Source organism: Lytechinus variegatus, chromosome 19, assembly GCF_018143015.1.
Source record: "Lytechinus variegatus isolate NC3 chromosome 19, Lvar_3.0, whole genome shotgun sequence".
Taxonomy (NCBI): domain Eukaryota; kingdom Metazoa; phylum Echinodermata; class Echinoidea; order Temnopleuroida; family Toxopneustidae; genus Lytechinus; species Lytechinus variegatus.
Window position 1 is genome coordinate 15,900,901 of NC_054758.1, and position 21,254 is coordinate 15,922,154.

The following is a 21,254-nucleotide window of genomic DNA, read 5'->3' on the forward strand; positions in this document are numbered from 1 at the left end:
AATGAAATAGGTAACCCCCAAAACACAACAAGTTTATTACACTGAAAGTAAATAAACACATGGTATGTAAAATTTATCCAAATGCGGTGAAGAATTAACACAAGGGACTAAATAGTTCAACTAAATAGCTTAATAAATTGCACTTGAACATAGTACATCCAAACCCCATTTGAGACCTTTTACGTTGCTCACAGTTGCTACATAGTTTATATTAGCATCTAGATATATCACTTTTTATTACATCCATGCCCTTGTCTATTTAAATTTGCTGTTAATTACTGGAGCTAATCGAGGGCAAGCCTCAAGGCTTGCATAATTTCATAGACCAGCTCGATCTTTCTCATGCCTCCTCCGTCTCTCTTTCTGACTCTCTCTTCTATTTTCTTTTTCTTTTTCAATTCACCCTACCCTTTTTTCCCATAAATTCATGATAAATTCAACTTAAAATTATCCTGACTTTTAATGCTTTCTGTCTCTATTCTCATGTATATTTCTATTTTTGTGATTTGATTGTATTTTGTAAAATCCCTAGCTATTTATCTCTTCCTCTCGCTTGATCTCCCACTTCCTCTTACTTTCAAATCAATTCAATTCAGGTTTATAGCAAAAATCAAGATTGGTGGTCAAAAGGTGAATTGTACATGTGTTAATGCCAACATAATAAAAATGATTAAAATCATCAAGATTAACAATAATACACAACTGAAATTACATATGTGCAGCTGAAAATAGAGTTAAAAGGTATAAAATGGTATATAGCGCAGTATAGCACATATTTCATCACACAAATTACAAAAATTTTCCCCAGATAAACTCTGACTTTTCCCTCTTCAAAATGTCAAGTTCTTTTATATGTTTTCTCTCCTCATGATGTTCGTGTGTGTGTGTGTCTGTGTCTCTCTCATTCTCATCCTTTTCTATGTCAACTTATTTTTATTTCCCTCCTACCTATTTTGTGTTTTTATTTCTCTCTCTTGCTCTCATCCTTGGCATTTTCTACGCCAACCTTTCCCTTTTCTCTCCTATTTTATGTCCTCTCTCCCAGTCTCTCTCTCTCTCTCTCTTCCGAGCCGAGTAATTACTCGCCCAATCCGTCCCATCCCTTCCATATCTGTATATATGTACACATACATGTATGAGTGACACAAAGTTGATTGTTTTGAAATGCTATGCCTAATTGCTTAAATGGACGCTAAGTAATGAAACGCCCTGGATGACAAGCGCTGATAATATATATTTCCCCAAATCAACTCCGACTTTCGACTATTATGCTGCATTCGGAGTGACACTGGATATTACATGCATGTCACCAAGCGGTACACGCTCTACCAAAACTCATGGTCAAACGTTTTCATCTCTATCTAGATTACTTTATAGGGTGACGAATGAGAAACGTATCATTTCAAAATGATAATGTATCCCGCTCAATACAGAACGAAATTGTCCTAAATGGGTTTATTCATATTTTTGCACATCTCATTAAAGGTAAATGCTAGTTTTGGTAACGATATCAAAATGAGTTCGTACAGAATCCAATGAAATGACCACCAAAGTGTCTGTTTGTATAAATAAAACGCATGTGCCAAAGAATTCTGGAAGAAATTGTGTAATTGCTGAGAAATCAGCAAATAAGCACAGGAATCGGGTAGGGCGTCGGGCCCGACGCCCTAAGCAATAATTATACATTGTCCCACGTGCGCTTATCTGTGTTGGGGATCTTCGGTGTGAACATTTTTCAGCGTAGATTTCAAGATTTCACAAAGTTCAGTTAATGTAACTGTACCAGATCTAGATCCTCGATGATATACTGACAATTAAGCCTTGTTTTACAGACTTTCTCATGAAATCAGTGTTTACTGCAACTACTGGAATTTCTCTTTAATTCATGGGCACGGATAGAGCTAGGTATGGGAAAAACATGTGCATCCGTGTATTTCCATCGATAAGTTTTCAGATTTTACTTTAATGTAATCATGACTGTGCAATTCACCCGTTTAGTGCCGTATGCGAAAGTAGACTAGTCATCTTTTTGGGAGTTAAGCAGCAATTTCTATAGCAATAGGGATCAACCCTAATTGATCATTTACTTCTCAAAGCATTTTCTGAAATATAATTTTCTGAAGTTCAAATTATTTTCACATACTTTTAAGTGAATTTCATTCATTTAAATCTAACATGTACTTGATGCAGAAAAAGGGACCAAAAGAAAATGGGATATAAGTGAATTTCAGATTTATTCTTAAAAAAGAAATGTTTGAAAATGTTCATGGTAAGGTGAATCTATGTCAGTCTAATTATCTACTTTAGATATTAAGTTAGGATGGCAAATATTCACCAGCCCACTGAAGAAACTGAACTCGAGGCATGCATTCAATTAATAATTGTCAATTGATATTCAACTGTTACAAGCTACTGATATCCTTGTCTGTGATTGGCTATGAGCAAAGTCATTAAAGAGTCATCCACAAGATACTTCATGAAATCGGGCATCTTTGAGGAATTGTACCAAGAAAATTCATTTATAGTCAAAACATTACTTTGCAATATTTTAGGAAGATTTAAATTACAATCCAAAGAAATCATCAGTACATTAAGATAAGAGCCATGTAATAAGCAGGGACGCCAGTTGGCATTGATCAGAGGGCCTGAAAGTCACCTAGAATGCGATATTTACTACACAACAATATGTTAAAACTAAAGCCTGAAAATAAACTGCCAGGGCCTGAATTCAGGCTTTTGACTGAAAACTGGCATCCCTGAATAAGAATTGTTAATGGAAATATGCCGTGTTTACACCAGGGTGCCCCTCCTCCCTTTTGAAAGTCACATCATCAATTTTTTTAATGGGAATACGTCATTGAAAGAGTTTTCCTCAGGAAAATGTGCCCCCTCCCCTTTTGGAAAATCCTGGATCCGCCCCTGACCATGATCATCTCAACTGAATGATTTTAATAATTGTCACTTTTATATTATCCGTCTTTACATACAGATTTTGATTATGCCTCTCAAAAGGGGAGGGACAAGGGCCAGGTGTGCCCCCCCCCCCCCTTGATCTACCACTGTTTTATTTGATTTAGATACTAGGGCCCAGTTGAAAAGTACTTAAAAATACAAAGAGGGGCTGCAGAAGAGTTTTTGAAAGATTGTCTGACCATGTAAAAATAACAATCTTGTGGAAAATGTTATGCTTTTGTACATGGTTTGGGAGTGGAGGGGGGACGCTGAAGCCCCAAGCCACCTCCCCCCCCCCCCAGCTCCTGACATACATGTAGGCCGAGGTCTACTCATCACTCATCATTTTAAATCTAAGTTAGATCTAAACTTACCCAAAAGGGACAGAATCTACTATGATAATGATTGTTTATATACATCCTGCACTGTCCTGTACATCTACAGCAGAGGTTTCTAAATTGGATCAAACTTCACTTTGTCATTAATAACAGTTTTCCATTTTACGACTCATCGTGCATCATTGCACGACATGGCATTTTTTTTTCTATGTCACTCATACTTACACAGCAAAATGATAAGCAAAACATTTCCAACCAGACGGTCTCTCCAAAAAGTTATACACTCTCCCTTGAAAACTCATCCGAACTGAGGGCCTTTTGCTCACATGTTCCGAGTATTTTCTCTCAAATTCCTTATCAGTTTGCACACTGTTGTTGAGATTTAGAGTTTGGACCAGTGGGCTCCGAGAGGAGCTGTCCACCTGTTGGGAGTACGCCATGCATCCGCCGGCCTGGCCCGCCCCGCTGCTACCCATATCCGATGACGAGCTGACTGGGTCGAGTTCAATTACGCTCGAGTAGGAATAGGCCTTGGGCGGTGAGGAGGTGTTGCGAGATTTCGTACCTAAATCCTTCTCAGCCATCGCCTCGTTTTTCCGCTATACACTCCTCAAAAATTATCTCAAAACCATTCCGAGGATTGGAACTCCTGTAAGCTCAACAACATCTGACATCAAATCAAATCTGGTTCGACGATTAACGTGTCACAACGTCTTTTACATTAGAAGCGCGGATGTTTGCCCCGCACTACTAGCTGACGATGATGGTCACACGTTTTTCATCCACGTTTTCTGCAGGAATATAAATAGTAGCCGCAGCAGATGCAGAATTCTCACGCCGATGCGATCCCGTTGTAATACGACAGCTTTCGCGCCGAGCGCTTGTCGCTGGCTGCACTCCACCCATATGTATTGCGAAACAGTTGTTTACTATGACGTCATGTATATTCATTAGAAAAGTGACCAATCAAAAACTTTTGAAATATTTCGTCCTCATTATCCTTCCCCCATAAGAAAGAAAAGGAGTTTGTAACTTTTTAACAGAAAATGTTGCAAATAAAAAGGATTCTAGAACACAAATCCTTTTCTTTTGTCATTCTCTCTTTATTCTTGCTTCTTGCGTGCTCAATCTGGCTGTACGTTTGGCATTATTGTGGGGGAACTGTTTTGTACATTATTAAAGTCCATCACCACTTTACAATCTTCTTGTTCAAAGATCACGTACGGTTAGTAATCCTTTTTGATTTTGTTCACTTCTTTCTAAGCCCGTGTTCACTCCTTAAGAAATCCTTTCGCATTTACAGCACATTGCCCTCTCCCTCTGTCTCTCTGAAGAATAACCATTGTTTATAATTCCTCTTCTCGTTGCCACACCCTTTATCAGTCTTCTTGGCTTTACTCCTTTACTTGACCATTCTTTTGTTATACACTGTAAAAACTGTGGTGTTAAAACTGACACCAATTGGTGTTAATAGAGGACCACACCCTGAGGTATTAAAATAACACCATAGAGATTGAACATAACACCAGAGAGTGTAAATGTAACAACCATAGGTGTTGTAATAACACCTATAGGTGTAAAACTAACACCACCAATTTAACACCGGTGTAAAGTAACTGGTGTGGTCCTCTATGTACACCGGTTAACACCACAGCTTTTGCTGTGTAGGATTCCTGATCTCTCTGCTTCCCTCTCCAGTTATACTAACTACCCTTCCTCCTTTTCTTTGGTTGATACATATTGTAAGACTATTCAATGTGATTGGACCTTTCAAAGAATATAATTACTTTGGTTCTGTTTACACTGTAAAAATGCTGTTTAAACTTTCAAGCAATGTTGTTTAAGCCTGTTACTCTAATAACTATTATTTAAGGTTTTAATCAAGTTGTTTAAACTTAAAAAAATAATTGCATAAAAACCACGATTGTTTGTGTAATTGTAAAAAAAATGATAATAATTTTGCTCAAACAACCTGTATATAACTAATATATCAATAGGCCCTTATATATTGCTTGTAAAAATCAAAGTGATAAGAACCTTAGTCTGCTTGGCATCGGCAAAAGACAGATATTTTTTTTTAATCTATAAGATTGAAAATCAAATTATTTCAATTGGGGATTCCCCTAACTGATAGTGAATGCGCAGAGTAATGCATACGAGTCAGTATGCGCAATCTGAGTGGCTGGGGATTCCCCATAAAATCCGCGGCTGCGCATATCAATGTACTACGCGCAAATATTAATGGGTCAATGCGCGCGCGACTCGAGCGGGAGATCGAGAAAAAGAAAACATTGCATGCTGCACTGAGCTGAATGTGTAAAAAAAATATAACCCATTCTTTGATTTTCTCTGATTTTGTTCGTGTCTTTGTTGTCTAATCAACATTCTCCTCTTCAGCTTAATGTTCGATGAAGGACTTCAGACTTGAAATTGTTTGACATCACCACGAATCAAGCATTCCAGTTCAGGGTAATTCATGTAGGCCTAGATCTAGGAAGACGGAGTTGGCATAACATTTCATTTTGGGGAAAAGAGCTGGGAACGCTTAAAAAATGCCGATATCCAGCTCTCGACGTCGTCTGACAAGCCCGTTTGTTGGCCCATCGGCAAGTAGCACATCATCGTTGTTGAACACAACTTCCAACACACAAATTGTACGTTCGGGAGACGAAGAGGGCGTCACATCAGATAACGGACTGGAAACATTGAAGAAGAAACGAGGAAGAGTGAATACGAACAGCATTACATTCCCAATCTTGGCTCGAATTCGACCGTCAGTTCGGTGAGTGGATCCCGGGGACCCCGACACGTCTTCAGACAGTGTCGGGGTCCTGAGTAACTCCATGCATTCTCACCTTGTTCTTCTGTATCCTTCCTCCGCTGTATCGGAGATCCGCAGTTTGATACTGCATTAATGGTAGCGTTACATATTTTGACGTGAGAGTAAGGTAGATCGAGAGAGGTGAATCTTATGCAAGAAATTTAAGACAAGTAGGTTAAGGTCGTTTCTGGAGGAATCTGCTAATTCGACGTCAGGTAGAAACAGGACGGAAGCGGTAAATTGTTGAGGTTCTTGATCATTGAAATACACAGAAAAATACTGCAGTTCCTCGTCTTCTTTTATTAAGTGTAGAAGTGTTTTCCTGTGTGTGCTAAACGCTGGGCATTCTCCAACAAAATGTACAACGCTTTCCACTTCGGAGTGGCAGAACTTGCAGGACGTTGTGGTACTTTGATTCAGAGAGAATAATCTTCTATTCGTTGGGTATGTACTACAGGATAATTGAGCTCTGATGGATATAGCTTCCCTCAAGAGAGGGCTGGAGACTTGCTTTGGGTAATAATTCTTTTTATTACGTTGGGTCATGCCCGACCATAGACTTAGAGAAGATTTTTTAGCAACTGCAATTTCAAGGGCTGCATAGTGTTGTTTATAAATTTTTCCCATTGCTAGCTTCTTCCATACTTTATATGGAATGCGCTCTCTAAGGATGTTAGTGAGACTTGGAAGCTCATAACTATTGAGAATTTTTATCCAGCGTCTTACCAATGGTGTATTGTTTGCTATACCATTCAATAGGATTCTTCTTTCAGTGCGCTCGTCTGAAAGGCTTGCATATTGCCCAAGTAAGAGAAGAATTTCATAGTCGATTCGCTTATCCATTGGAAGGATATCTAGCAATAAATAAACAATTTCGTCAGCCGCACTCCTTGGCAAACCAAGCACTCTTTTAAAAAGAAAAGATTGAGCCTTGTTCAGACGGGACAGCATGTAGTTGGTAAGTTGGATAATCTGAATCCCATATAGCATTCTTGGTATGCAGAACATTTTCCAAAGATGAGTACATATTGGTGGCAGCAGGCGTAGAGTTCCTTGCTTTGTTCCAGTAAGCGAGAAGAAGGTGTTATATCCCTTTGATATGATGTCATTGGTGTGATCAATATTACAATTGCTTTTTATTATGCCAAGGTGTGGGTGCTCTCTGCTTTCCTTGATCGTCATTCCTCCCATTTTCCACTCGATTGAACTTACACTGGTTGATGTTTTTTTGTTTATTACTACTACGGCACTTTTTTGTGGATTAATTTTATATCTCCAGGCACAGGAATAATTGAAGGTGAGGTCCAGCATTGATTGGAGTTCACGAGGGCATGTACTGATAAGAGCAACGTCATCTGCTAGTACTATCACTCCCATGTAGCAACCGTTAATAGAGCATCCTAGACAAGCATTCCTTAGTGATTTGATCAGGCCATCAATGAAGACTGTATATAAGGTGGGAGAGAGCACACTTCCCTGTTTTACACCTTGAAGGATTTGAAAAGGAGAGCTGACTTTTCCTTCCCACATGACTCTACTGGTACTACCATTGTAGAATTCTTCCAGTGTAGATAACAGAGATTCATGGAGGCCTAGGTTTTGAAGCTTAGAAAATAGGCCTTTATGCCAAACGATGTCAAATGCTTTCTGTGCATCAAGAAGAGCAAGATATGTTGTGCATTTCTTGGCAGAGTTCAGTTGGATTATTAATTCCAGTGAGGATGCAGTAAGGAGGCAAGATTTGCCTTTCTGGAATCCAAATTGTAACTGGTCTGGGACATCATTTATTGCAAGTGGAATTTCTAGTTGAGATTTGATGAGCATTTCCAAAACTTTACCAATTGTTGAAGAAACTGTTATGCCTCGGTAATTAGAAGGATCTTTAACATCTTTTCCTTTTCCTTTGTGAACTGGGACTATAAGGCCGGACTTCAAAGGTTCAGGAATATACTTTAGGGATATACATCGATTGAAGAGGGCGAGGAGTAATTTCCGAGCTATTGGGCCAAGATATATAAGATGCTCAGGAGATATATTATCAGGTCCTGCAGCTTTTTGTTTCTTGAGAGAGTTAATAGCTTCATCTAGATCTTTTGAAGTAGAGGGTTGAAGTGGTTGATTCAGATTGTCCTGGAACGGGCGAGTGGGGAAGGCTTCATCTATTTCAGGCGGAGAAGAGGCATTTATATAATCCGGTTTAGCAAGATCTGAGAAATATGTGTTGAAGCCATCTAAAACTGCCTCTCCTTCATACGTTGTACCCCTATAAGATAGTGTGTCGGTGGACCGAGATCCTTTGGTGCGTTTGACAAGCCTATAGAAGAGTTTATCATTGCTACCTTTAGCAATCTCAATTTCTGAAAGGAGATTATTGTGACACATCCTCCGTGCTTGCCTGATGCTACTTCTAAAAAGACGTTTGGTGTATATATGCTTGATCCAGAGAGGGTCCTTGCCTTTTGGTTTCCCGCTGGCCCTCCAGAGACGCCAATAATGTTGAGATTGTTTATAACATGCCTCTACCTTTTTTGTCCACTCTCTTTTCCCTTTCCTTTTTCTTTTCTGACGGCCCTTCGAGTGTGGTAGAGTTAGTGATACCTTCAGCATTTCTTTGCTAAGTTGATCAAGCAACAAGTCAATTTTAGTCGGATCCAAACACATTGTAGGAAGATTAAAGAAAAGTTTCTTTGATATTTGTTCCATAGGAAGAGTATAGAGATGGTGCCGCTGGTCTGCACTGCACTGATGCCAAAATATCTTAGGACGAAGTATAGACTTTCCAGATCCTCCAGTAATGCGATCAGGTATATCATGATCTACTTGATAATTGGCTAAAAGTGGTAGTGAAAATGTCACTTTAACCGGTGTGTGGTCAGAGGTGTTTAGAGGATCATCATGCTCAATAAGAAGGTCAGAGAAGCAGTTTTCTAGTTTTGCAGGTATTATAAAGTCATCAATGTATGAATGTCGTAAACCATCATCTGATTGGAAGGTGTACAGCTCCTTTTTATTTTGGAGAGATGACAAGTTAATCATGTTCTCACTAATCAGAAATTCCTTTAGAATACGTTTTGTAGGTTTCTTGCACGATGCATTTGTCAGATCAGCATTCAGATCTCCACCAAGTATAATCAAGGCCTCTTTATGAGTTGTTTCGATGTGGGATATGGTAGAGAGCATATGATGATACTCAGAAATACTATTGGCATCAACATCACACGGAAAGTATCCATTGCAGATAATTAAATGCGAGTTTGATGGCTCATGGAGTAGATCTGTAATAATTAATCTTTGTGATTGAGATTCTATTTTTGTTGCTTTCCAAGAGCTTGATGTTCTGATGAATGTAGCTACTCCACCCTTTGCTCTCCTTCTTGGTAGTGGTAATGATGAGTTATTTTGCTGTGATATACTAAAGACTTGGAAGTTATCATTGATATTAGCAAGCTCATTAAGGTCCCAATGGTAAAGCCAGTGTTCTTGAATTAATAGGATATCCAATTCTTCTAATAGACGTGATATGAAAGCATTGTTAGACTGTGCCCCCCTGCAGTTGAAGGTTCCCATTCTTAGTTGTTTTCCTTGTTGTTTTCTAGTAAGTGGAGACTTGTGGAGGTTAAGTGTAGTATTTGTTGGTGTTGGGCTCTCAGTGCTTGGCGAATGACAGGGTCTGTAGTGGATAGGGGTAGTGCTAGAAGATTTATTGTATACATCACTGCCTGGTAAGTGTTCTCCATTAGAGTTTTGTGGTCGGCGGTTGAGGCTCGGCCCTGCCGAAAATCCTGTTGCTTTGGTGAAGGTGTTAGGTTGGAGGCCTCCTGATTCAGTTCTTGAGTGACTGATGATCTATCTTTCGTGATGCTGTTATCCTGTTGTTTCCTGGGCTGTTGTAATTCAAGGCATTCTTGAAGAGATATTGGGCTGAGGGGCCTAGAGGTGTGGTAGTGGCTGTTTCTATTTTTCTTTCTCTGAGGTAGATCTGAATCATTGGTATCATGACGAGAGTTACTCTGCTCTTGACCATCTTTAACCTTGTCTGCATAAGATACAAACTGTGCCTGCATATCGTTTATCTCTCTTGCTGTATCCTGTTGGGTTTTTGATGTTACATAACTTGTTTGTGCTGGCCATTGATCATTATAGTTGACTGCACTTTGCCTTCTTTCATTTGAATGAAACTTGGTGTTTTGACTCTTCCTGTTATTATTATTTATTCCTTTGCTGACATATGGATGGTTTGGTTTCCTTCTGATGAATTCTGGGTGTTTCTTTTTCACACTGAAGGGAGGTTGAGCCTGAATACTAGTATCATAGTTAGAAGCCTTGTCTGAGCTGGTATCGTCAGATAAGAAGCATTCATCAATCAATGGAGAAAATGAGTTCCTGATGGGTATTCTATCTCTAGTATTACACGTAGATGTTCTCCTTTTCATCTGACCTTTAGGCTCATTTCTGACTCTAGAAGTTGACTTTGAGGTATGTTGCAGGGGAGGATTCTCATTCATCATAAGATCAACTCCTTGTTGAAGGCACTGTGCATATATGAAGTCGAGTTGAAGTTGTAAGTCATACACTGTATCATCCCGATCTTTTACAGCCTTCTCTAATTTATGAATGTAGTGATCTTTCTGTTTAAGTAGATTCTGATCATTAAAACGCAGATCTTGTAACTGCTTGATTTCTCTGGTAGACTCCCCCATCTGCCTGTGAAGACTCTCATTTTCGCTCATGGTCAGGCTAGTAAGTGATCTCTGAACTTTGAGGTCTTCTCTCAATCGATCTTTTTCTTTTTTCATTTTGAAACAATGAGTGCAGGGACCTGTAGAATCCAAAGAGTCTTGACTTTGATTGACATTATTACTCTTCTTGAGTAATTTTTCCCCTTCTGGCTCTAACTGCTCTACTGGAGAGATGATGGAGGGGGACTGGTTAGCATTAGGAACTGGGTCAGGAGTACCAGATTCTTCTTCCAAAACCTCTGGAGTCTCCATGCTCAAGGTTGGAGGATTCACAATACTACAGGAGGAGCAGATAATTGATTCGTCTTTAACTGCTCTGGTAGGGAGGCAATGAAGGTGAAACCACTTGCAGCAATCTTGACATTCAACAGAGTTTTCAGTATTTGGTGAATTGCAAATAGCACAGTTTTCTTCTTGAGAAACCTGACTTTCTTGAGATGGTGTAGGTGGTGTAGACAGCTTCATAGGTATATCTTCCTGGAATCTGCAATCTGCACAGATGAAATCAATCTCATCCATTCCTAGAAGGTGGGTCAAGTCTTGTGGAGACAAGATTGTGCATTCAAAATGTAGCCATCTGTTGCAGGAGGCACAAAGAATAGTCTCTGTACAGGCATGAGCTTCGCAAACTGGACATGTACATGTTGCCTTTCCTTTTCTTTTGCAGTCGCACCCATTGCGCTTCATGGGAGTCTTTTTGGAGAGCAGGTCAAGTCTTCTTTTAATCTCTTCAAGAGTTGATTTTACATCAGTCATATCCACTTGAAGATCAGAAGCATCCATGTTAATGATTTTTGATAACAGCTCTGGAATCAGCTGTGTCTGCTTTCCTCTTACTAGTAATTTGCTAGTTGCTCCGAAGAAAGTGATGGTTAATTTCTTCTGTTTGCCTCGCTTCCCATTAACGAGTTTATTGTAAGTTTCGATGGTATTCTTTGCAATCCCTTTGCTATTAACCCCTTGTGTTAGAACTGACACATGTTGTGGGTTGATGCCCCCTTTCTGGGTTGAAGCAAGAATGGCTAGATTCTGAAGATTCTCAAATAGTGGGTGTGGTAGGGTAACTGCAATTTGTTTTTCACCATTCCGAGTTAAACTACCCATATTCATATCACTTAAAATACACGAAGCCATGGTCATATCATAAATTCAACAAATTTTTCAAAACAGATGAAAGAAATTCAACGAAGTTGGAAGAAATAAAATATTTACAACAACAAAACCAATAATCATTAAGATTAAGAATAAGATTCTATTTCTAATATCAAAATGAGCTGTAGCTGCAGGATAGGTGAGAAGAAAGGCTGGATAATGAATAAAATAATAGGATGATGGCGATGGTGATGAAAAATCATAGAATAAAAATTGAAGGATGTAAGATGAGAACGTTGAAATATCTTCCAGCTCACTGACAGCAATCAATAAGTTTTTCAAGAAAATGAAGTTTAGCGAAGTAGGGTGTAACGTTAGGCAGTTAATAAGAAGCAGTGTGAAGAAAATAAATAGGCGATGAGTGCAAACGAAAAGGATGAAAGGGTTGACATTGAAGCGATGAAGGATGAATAAGGATGACCGAAAAGAGATGATAAACGTTAGACTATAGGCCTACTAGCAAATGAATTGAAGGATGAAGGGTGACAAAAATCATAAGTCAAAGAGAGTGAATAGACAATAGAGACAGTCTGAAGATTTGCTTATAATATTGTTTCATGTACTCACTCCCCTGTGTCTTACTCATGTGATGAACTCGAGTCTGATGATGGCTAGAAGTGGGGATCCAATTCAAACATCAAAGAACTTGATTGACTTGGACTTGGTGAAAGTTCCGCTTCAGGTACAATAGGCCAACTCTTAAATGCACGAGTGGGACCACGTAGAGAAGTTGGGCGCAGGTTTCTCGCGTACACAGTAACAGTTGTTTACATACGCGGATCAAGACGCAAGTTCCAAAAACCCTTTTCGAAGAAAAAGGTCAAAAAACTTGAGAAAATGGACAAAAATCCCGCCAATACTCCTTTTTAATATAGAAAATTTATATGGAGTGTGGTGACTGGAAAAACCCGATCAAGATGATTCCAAAATCAATATCATTGAACAATCCAATCCGCAGAAAAATCGGTAAATTTCGGGAGCACAAAGAAACACGTCCGCTCTCTACCGCTCTCTACCGCTCTCTCTACCGGAGTACAAAACTTCGCGATGTTTGGCATTAGAAAACCGGTGATAATAATGAATTAAAAATCTAACGATTGATATCGATCTTACCTAAACAAACTGTTCCTAAATTAGCTTAACTTTCAATTAAAACTGATGTATACAATTCCAAAAAATCCTTCGAAAGAACGTCAATTTTCGGACTTTTGTTCCAATCGCGAGATCGCCATGTTTGAAGAACGTGAAAATAGTTTCTGCGCATGCGCATGCGTATATAAATATTCATAAGATGACGTCTCTGCCTTTTCAAAACAGTTTAGTGAATATGCATGTAAGTCAAAACTTTCGGCAAGTCGCCTCGATTCAGTTAAATCGTGATTTAGGCATGTAATTCAATACCATTTTTTCATTTTAATTTGTAAAAAAAATCTGTATTAATGAAAAAATAATTTATTTCATATATAATGCTATTTTGTTACATTCTGTGTTTTTATAATATATATTTTTTTTATTTGTCATTTGTTATAAACTTATATTTCTTTCTCCTTTTCATCCTTTTTATGCTTTGTTTATGGGAAGGGGGGGGGGGAGCATGACTGTTCTCTTGGTGTGTGTGTGTTTTATTTACTGAACAAATAAAATTTACGAATAGCATGATTGTGTTTTATAATTATATTAAGAGATATCTAGATCATGTAGAAACTCTTAGTCTGTATTATGATTATTCCCTTTGTGATTATGAGATATTAAAGAAATAGTTACAGATTCTAATTTTACATTTAGAATAACTTAACGATTTTCTATTATTTATTTCTATTTTTATTAATGATATTCATCTTTTTCACTTTTTATAGCAATTAGGAAGGAATGAATATGATTTTAAATGAAAGGACATACTTAAAAACAACTTTGCCTCCTTTTAAAATAAATATCAAGATATTGTAAAGAATAAATAATTATGATTAAAAAAAAATTCTGCCGCTTTGATAATCTCTAATCACCATGGCAGTAGCATAGGTTTTTTTAATCGCCCCCCTTCTGAAGAAAATTGATACGAAACGACCTCCAATTTTATGTTGAAGACCTTTTTTTGCTTGTCAAATTCACATTAAAAACATCGAACTCACTGCCGGATCCGGGGGGGGGGGGGGCAAAGCCGGCTCGTCCTCCCCCCTTGAGAAGCATAATGAAAATTTGTGATGTTAAAAATGGTGTTAAAACCGAACTGTGCCCCCTCCCCTTTCTTTTCTTGTCAAATTTTTTTCGGGCCAAATAATTTTTTTTTTGTTAAAAAGATTTCTTTCATTTTGTTTTTTTGGCTTAGCAATTTTTTTTCCTGGACGAAATTTCCTTAATTTTGGTTGGAAAACCTTTCTTCTTTTTTTTGCTCGTCAAATTTTTCATTGGAAAAATTTGCCCCCCTTTTGAAAATCATGGTTCCGCCCCTAATTGAGCTCATTTTTATGAAGTGCTTACACTGTCAAAAAATAATTTAAACAACACTATTTATTGTGTGAATTGCGCAGTAGTTGTTTAAACATTTTAAATAAGTGTTTAAAATCTTAAACAATCAAGCTTTAATTATTGATAATTTGATATTTGAATTTAATATTTGATATTTGATATTTGAATTTAATTATATAACAATACTGTGTTGTTTAAGATTTTAAATACTTGTTTAAACAATTGTGTGATTCGTGTCGTAAACAGCGTTTTTTCAATCATTTTTAACAGTGTATTTGAATGATTAGGAACAAAAAGTGACATGCAAAATATCAAATTAATGGCGCAAAATAGGCGACAGGAGTTTGATGACATATGAACTTCCATCATCTAGTAATATTGTATTTTTTTCACAATTTTTATAACTGCCCCTTTACATGCTCATGATAAGGCCGTCTGCGGCCCCAAATAAATTCACTAGTAAAGAGCTGAAAAGCGGAAGAAGTAGCCTTTGTGAGTAATTGGCATCATTGTTATTATATAGTTTACCGCCCTTACCTAGGGATCGGAAAAGTTGGTATTGATCAATTTGAAGAAATATATTACTTTGACCTGTAATCTTAATACAAGTTCCGTTCCCAAATATTATTTTTAAAAACTTGATGCCGCAACGAAACAAAATAGCATTAAGCCGAGATGGGAAAACGGGGAAAGGTAAACAAAGGAGAAAACTATATTTTCATGATTTCCTCGCAAACTTGCGCGGAAGCAAATATTTATAGAGAAAGAAAATCCCGCAAAGCTATCTTTTTCGCCATTGCTTTCCCCTTCGCTCTCACCATTTCTCATGTTCTTTTTTTTGGGGGGGTGGCGTTAGGATGGGGAAAGCCACCCCGGGGGCCACCCCACCGCCTCCTTGCGACGCACTTGTTATAGAAAATGGAAAAGGTTCATGACAAAGGCCTGACTTTTATTGGGATGTTATGACAAAATCTATCACAAAATTTGATTTCTGCATCAATACTTCAGTGGTACTGCAGTAGAAATATAGATAAGCTGATTTAGTGTCATCATTATTATTCATTAATTCTTATAAGCAAAACAATTAAGATAAAGAACGGGACGTATTCGAAAAAAGCGCCTCTTGGATGCCAGGAAAACAATCAGATAAGCAAGATTCCCGGCGAATTCATGCATCCTATATGTAACGAGTAATTCAATTCTTTGTAATTACAGGCCTATACTTATCCCGCAGAGATTTATATACTCAATGATTGAGGCTTAAAGAATGCCAACAAGATGAAAGATTACATAGTAATCTAGAAACAAACATAATCATATTTCATGATCATCTTATAATCTCCGTTCAAACAAATTACAAATTGATATTGATATAAGCATCAATAGTATATGAAAATTGTTGGATGATAATGAGATTTGCATATATTTTCATTTCATTTATTTATTTTAAATTCTCATTAAAACATACAACATACAATTCAAACTGACAGAATGGTTCATGCATGCACAGTATACAAAATAAATAAAATGGAAAACATAACAAGAGAGAAAGAACAAAATTAAAATATGTGGGAGCCAGCACTGTTGGACTCCGTGATAATGTCTTTAAAATCATTTCACATCACGGAGTCCTCTAGATTCTAGGCTAAGTCAGCGCAGACCTTTCAGTTGCTGGGTTCCAGAAAATGGGCATCAATATCTTAAAGAGATGATTTGCTGATCACTCAATAATTTTGATCAACAAATATTTTCACAAGCGTACCTAAGAGGGGAGGGGGGGGGTAGACTGCCCCCCCTCCTCTGACGAGTCATAACTCATGCAATGGACGTACCCCTGCCCCCATGACGAATCACAACTGATCCCGACGAGCCACAAGTGCCCCCTCTTTTGAACTTGTAGACCTTTTTTTTCTTATTTGCTTGTCAATTTTTTTTCTGGTACGAAATCATTTATTTCTGGTTGAAGACAATTTCTTTTCTTTTTTTTGCTTGTCAAATTTTTGGGCAGACCAATTTGCCCCCCCCCCCCAATGGAAAATTCTGGGTACGCCCCTGAAAATATTCCTTTAATATATGAGTATTAATTTATTTCTTCGCTTGTTTATTTACCTATATCTGTAGTCTGTAGATTTCTATAATAATAATAATGATAAAAAATTTGTAGTACGACACCATGAGTATTATCTCTCGAAAACAAAGAAGACAAGAAGAAAATTAGAGACAAAAAAAGAGAAGAAAAAAAATAAAGAATAAAAAAGAAAAACAAAGGCAAAAACTAAAAAAAGGGAAGAAAAAAAACCGACCCAAAAATGAAGAGAAGGTAGGGGAACAAAATAACGAGAATAAAAAAAAAGGGCAAAGGAAAATAAAATAGAACAGAAGAAAAGAAAAAAATGAAGGAGAAAGAAAGAAAAAACAAATAATTCAAAAGAAAATATGTTATTTCTTTCAAAGAAAAAACCAAAGCCGTATGTTGACTGGTTATCAGGCAAAGGGAAAAGCAAGAATTTACGGAACTAGACTCATGAATATTCATGTAAATCTCTCTCCGACGCATCGAATGATAGCCTTTTGTCGGGGCCTTAAGTTATATTTTCTATATGGACTTTAGTGCTATTGGCAAATCTGATGAACATACGAACTTACTGAAATTCACACATATTACGCATATTCAATTATTATTTTATTTTTTAAGTATATTTTTCTTTTATTGTTTGTTTTTGTTTTTTCGCCTGTTTGCTGACAAAAATCAAATTTATCCCGTTGCCTCGTCAAAAGGCTATATCGATCCTCCATTGGTTCCTGTACAAACGACTTTTAATGCACGTCGGAAAAACATCCCTCCATTTTTGCCTAGTTTTGGGACATTACTTCTTCGTTTTGAGGGTTGTGAATATTCCGGCTTAAGTTGTAAGTATGTATTGATTCCTTCATTTCAATTTCTTACCATATTATTAATAATCATTAAATTCCCGAATCTCTTTTGGCCGATCCGGTCCGGATCCGGTGAACTTGGGTGAAGCTATTCGCAGCCCGAACACAGTACGTGTTCGGGCTGCCGCAGTAAGGTGAGTGGATCCCGGCCAAATTTTAATCGAGTGAACCTATGAAGGCCTAGATCTGAAAGTCTAGACTAGACTTTTCATGGTTCTCTTTTTTTCTCTCTCTCCTTCTGCTCCTTTACTTATTTTTCCACTGTCTTGTTTGTCTTCTTCCGAGCTTCTGTGTTCCTTTCTTTCTTTCTTTCTTTATTTCATTTTTTGTTTTGTTTTATTTGCTGTTTGTAAAGAAACTTAAACAATTTTATTCCCCAGGCTATAATGCTCAACGCCACCCTTTTTCACGATTAGTATTTCAGTATTGTATTAATGCATGGGGCAGATATCTTAAGAGGAGTTTTATGTTAGGCTTAGTCAGGTTTATTTTCAATTCGTCTGATGCCATTTCGTCCAGTTGCCAACTCGTCTACTATCATTTGGTCTCCCATCACTTTCTTCCACTATCCACATTTGCAAATTCGTCCACTCACCATTTCGTCTAATATTAATAATCAGTTGGCCCAACAGCCATTAAGTCCATATACCATTTGATCTAATTGGACTAGATCTAAGTGTTAATTGTGCAAAATTAATGAAAAGTGAAATGGATATTAATTAGACCAACTGGTTATAGTCATAGATGAAATGGTGATTACACGAAATAAAGATTGGACCAATGGACGAAATTTTGATGGACGGAATGGCATTAGACTAAATGAAAGTTGACCAAGTAGTGAGTGGACGAGATGGCAGTAGACGACTTGGCAATTTACAATTATAAGCAATACGCCCATATTGCAACTGAGCCTTTGTAAAGAATCATTACCCATCCCACCCCCCCCCCCTCCCCGCCTTCCTTCTCATGTAATTTTATTGATGATCTTTTCTCCAGGAAAGACTTCAACGTCAATCATGGCACACCTCAGTCCAAACCTCGCCGCAGAGGGCGCACCACCCCTCTGACAACACCGACACCCAGCAACACCGCAGCCCGTCGACTGCAACACGGTGATCAACGGTTGACGATGGGCAAGGACCAGTTTGCTCTGAAGAAGATTCGATTTTTCAACGCCCCACCAAAGCCTGCACCGCTAACACTGTGCTTCTCCTACCCGGGATACGATCTGATCCATCGGGATGTGCTGGATGGCATCAAGAAAAGGAGGCCCATTGAAGTCAAGAGGATCAAGAGCATTCAGTTCGTCGATATGAATGTCGTTTTAGGAGCAGCGGGAGTCGATAATAGGTTGGTATTAGAAACTAGTTGTAACAAAGCTCATGTTGCTTACAACCAATAACGGCGCCAAAAAAGGGCAGGCAGCGACGACCAAGTAGTGAAATATTGAGAAAAATAGGTAAATCAAGGAGACATATTAAATCTCATTGGGTAGATCAAGGAATAGAGAAGGAAGAATAATAATTTCAAAAGAAAGGAAGGCATATTAGGCTTTAAACTCCGTAACAATTGTTTCAATTAAGAAACAAAATTATGGAATGACCTTTGTGTCGTCTGAGAGACCCCCCCCCCACCCTCAATGTCATCCAATCCCAAGTATTTTACAGAGCTTAAAAAAAATGCGTCCAGCCTGTGCATTCGAAATATTAAGGTCATTAGCCAAAATGATGTTCTAATTAATAATCAGCGTGGAGCAAGACAGCTTATCTAAAAAGATAATCCCACCGGATACAATTCCCACACCCAAGAATCATTGGCGCACTTTTCCTTTAATCTTGGAGGAAACTTCCCTTGAAGAAAATTCTCCCCCTAAATGACACCCTACAAAAAATGAAACTCCTTTACAGGCTGCTCTTTCCAGTTACAGGAATGAAGAATGGTGGGAGGGGGGGGGGCTAGTCTGCATGCACAGACCCTGATTGAAACTTTGATCAAGTGTGTCAGCATGCGAAGACTAGCATATTAATACAAAACTTGCTTTTTCAATCGTCGAGCGAGAGAGCCTTCAGTACACAAGGCATTTGTAGGCTGCATATTCAGACCCCTAACTCGAGTGAAGGGTTGCACGAGCAGACTGGGAGGGGGGGGGGGGGCAACGGAAGCTGTCAGAAATATCCTTCTTGATGCATTTACCAGTATGTCAAAGGTATATCTGGGTCCAAAGACGTGGGTCCCTTTGCATTAAGTAAAGGTAACTTTACCATCCAGTGGCATCTACCAATGGAATGTAATCAACAGCCAACCAAAGTCATTGATTTCATCTTAGTCACCATTGGAGGGAAAAGTTAAAATAATAACTTCACCATCTCCTTCTTTTTTTCTTCTTCCTCCTCTTCATCTCCTTCCTCTTCCTCCTATGTCTTCTTCTCCTGTATTCTTCTCCTCTCTTCTCCCCCTCCTCTTTCTTCTTCTTCGACCTTCCTATCTTCTTTATATCACCGCCTTTAATCATCCCATTTTGTATTTTCTATTCCACACGCCAGATGGTTAATAACACTAAAAGATCATGATGCCCGCTATAAGCTCTTCCGAGACGGACTATCTATCAAGGGCGAACGAGTCTTTCTCAGACGGTACGACGATGTCAACTTCGAAGATTACCGGGACTACTTGAGGCGGAAGAATACTTTGCAAAGTGATGCGCACACCGCTGTGCAGAGACTCTTATCTCTCTGAATGTATTTTTTGTTGGTACAATAATGAAATTAAGAATGAAAAAAAAAATAGACCACCCTTTTGTCTCTACTGGCGTACGAGCGAGGTGGAAAAAATCAAAATATTCAAATGCAGTGTACAATTATATTAAATTCAAAATTAGAATAAAAATGGAAAATGCCTCAGACATGGGGCTCCTGCCGTCTCATCGCCTCACACCTTATTGCCTGACACGCGGGGTGATAGGATATTGGTACCGAAATGCCCAAGTGTGTGGGTGTGAGAGAGAGGGGGTGGGGTATTTGGGAGACGGATCGCCTTTATGCTTTCCCAACGGCTATGATATTCGTTGTTTTTATGTCTTTCGGCCCACGAACCTCTGTTTTGAGTGCCCAGCACAAAAATGTGACGGCTTTTTGACAGTTACTAAATAAATTTCACAATATTTTAATTTTAAATTTCATATACGATTTATTGCATTAGTACAAACGTTATATTATACCAATAAGATCAATCGATAAGAACAATCGTAAAACACAGAAAATAGTTATTGCTCTAAGAAGTCCAGCACAATAATGTGACGGCTTTTTGACAGTGACTTAATAAACTTGTTTTTAAATTAAAATGTCACGTTCGATTTATTGCATTAGTAAAAACGTTGTACTATATCAAAAAGAACAATCGATAAAAACAATCGTACGATACAGAAATAGCTATTGCTCTTAGGTGAACATTAAACGTAAAATCTAATTATCATGATTGCAAAATCATGTGGATGTAATGCACTTTCCCCAATGTGAAATACAAAATTCTCAAATACAAAAATTAGCAAGTAAAAATATGATATTGAATAACAAATAAATAGCACCCTTCGCCTCAATTTTCCAATACTTCTTATGGAATATTATCATAACTTTCAATTAAGGACACGGAAGGCAAGATGCTTATGTTTTTCCGGTGGTGATTCATGTCTTAGAAAAGGGAAATGAATGTGTAGATTGAAAAGTAAAAAAAAAGAAGCATGTTGTGAATATCAGAGGCCCGTCTTACAGAGAGTTGCGATTGATCTGGGGGTGTTTCACAAAGATTTAAGCATGACTTAAGTCGCACTTAAATGCCGACGCGTCCATGATATGC

At 38.1% G+C, this 21,254-nt stretch overlaps 1 protein-coding gene across 1 annotated transcript; it reads left to right on the top strand.

The window, feature by feature from the left end:
- The first annotated feature begins 5,764 nt into the window (after positions 1-5,764).
- LOC121405873 lies at positions 5,765-20,718 on the top strand. Its single transcript, XM_041596851.1, has 3 exons — positions 5,765-6,072; positions 18,399-18,752; positions 19,946-20,718. The coding sequence occupies exons 1-3, from the start codon at positions 5,843-5,845 to the stop codon at positions 20,136-20,138; spliced, it is 777 nt and encodes a 258-aa protein (XP_041452785.1). The 5' UTR covers positions 5,765-5,842; the 3' UTR covers positions 20,139-20,718.
- The last annotated feature ends 536 nt before the right edge of the window (positions 20,719-21,254 follow it).

What these genes read in the sequence shown, in the direction of transcription:
- LOC121405873 (XM_041596851.1), top strand. Translation starts at nt 5,843, where the DNA reads ATGCCGATATCCAGCTCTCGACGTCGTCTGACAAGCCCGTTTGTTGGC. An exon ending in CGAATTCGACCGTCAGTTCG is followed by an intron (nt 6,073 to 18,398) that starts GTGAGTGGATCC and finishes TCTTTTCTCCAG; the next exon opens with GAAAGACTTCAACGTCAATC. An exon ending in GCAGCGGGAGTCGATAATAG is followed by an intron (nt 18,753 to 19,945) that starts GTTGGTATTAGA and finishes TCCACACGCCAG; the next exon opens with ATGGTTAATAACACTAAAAG.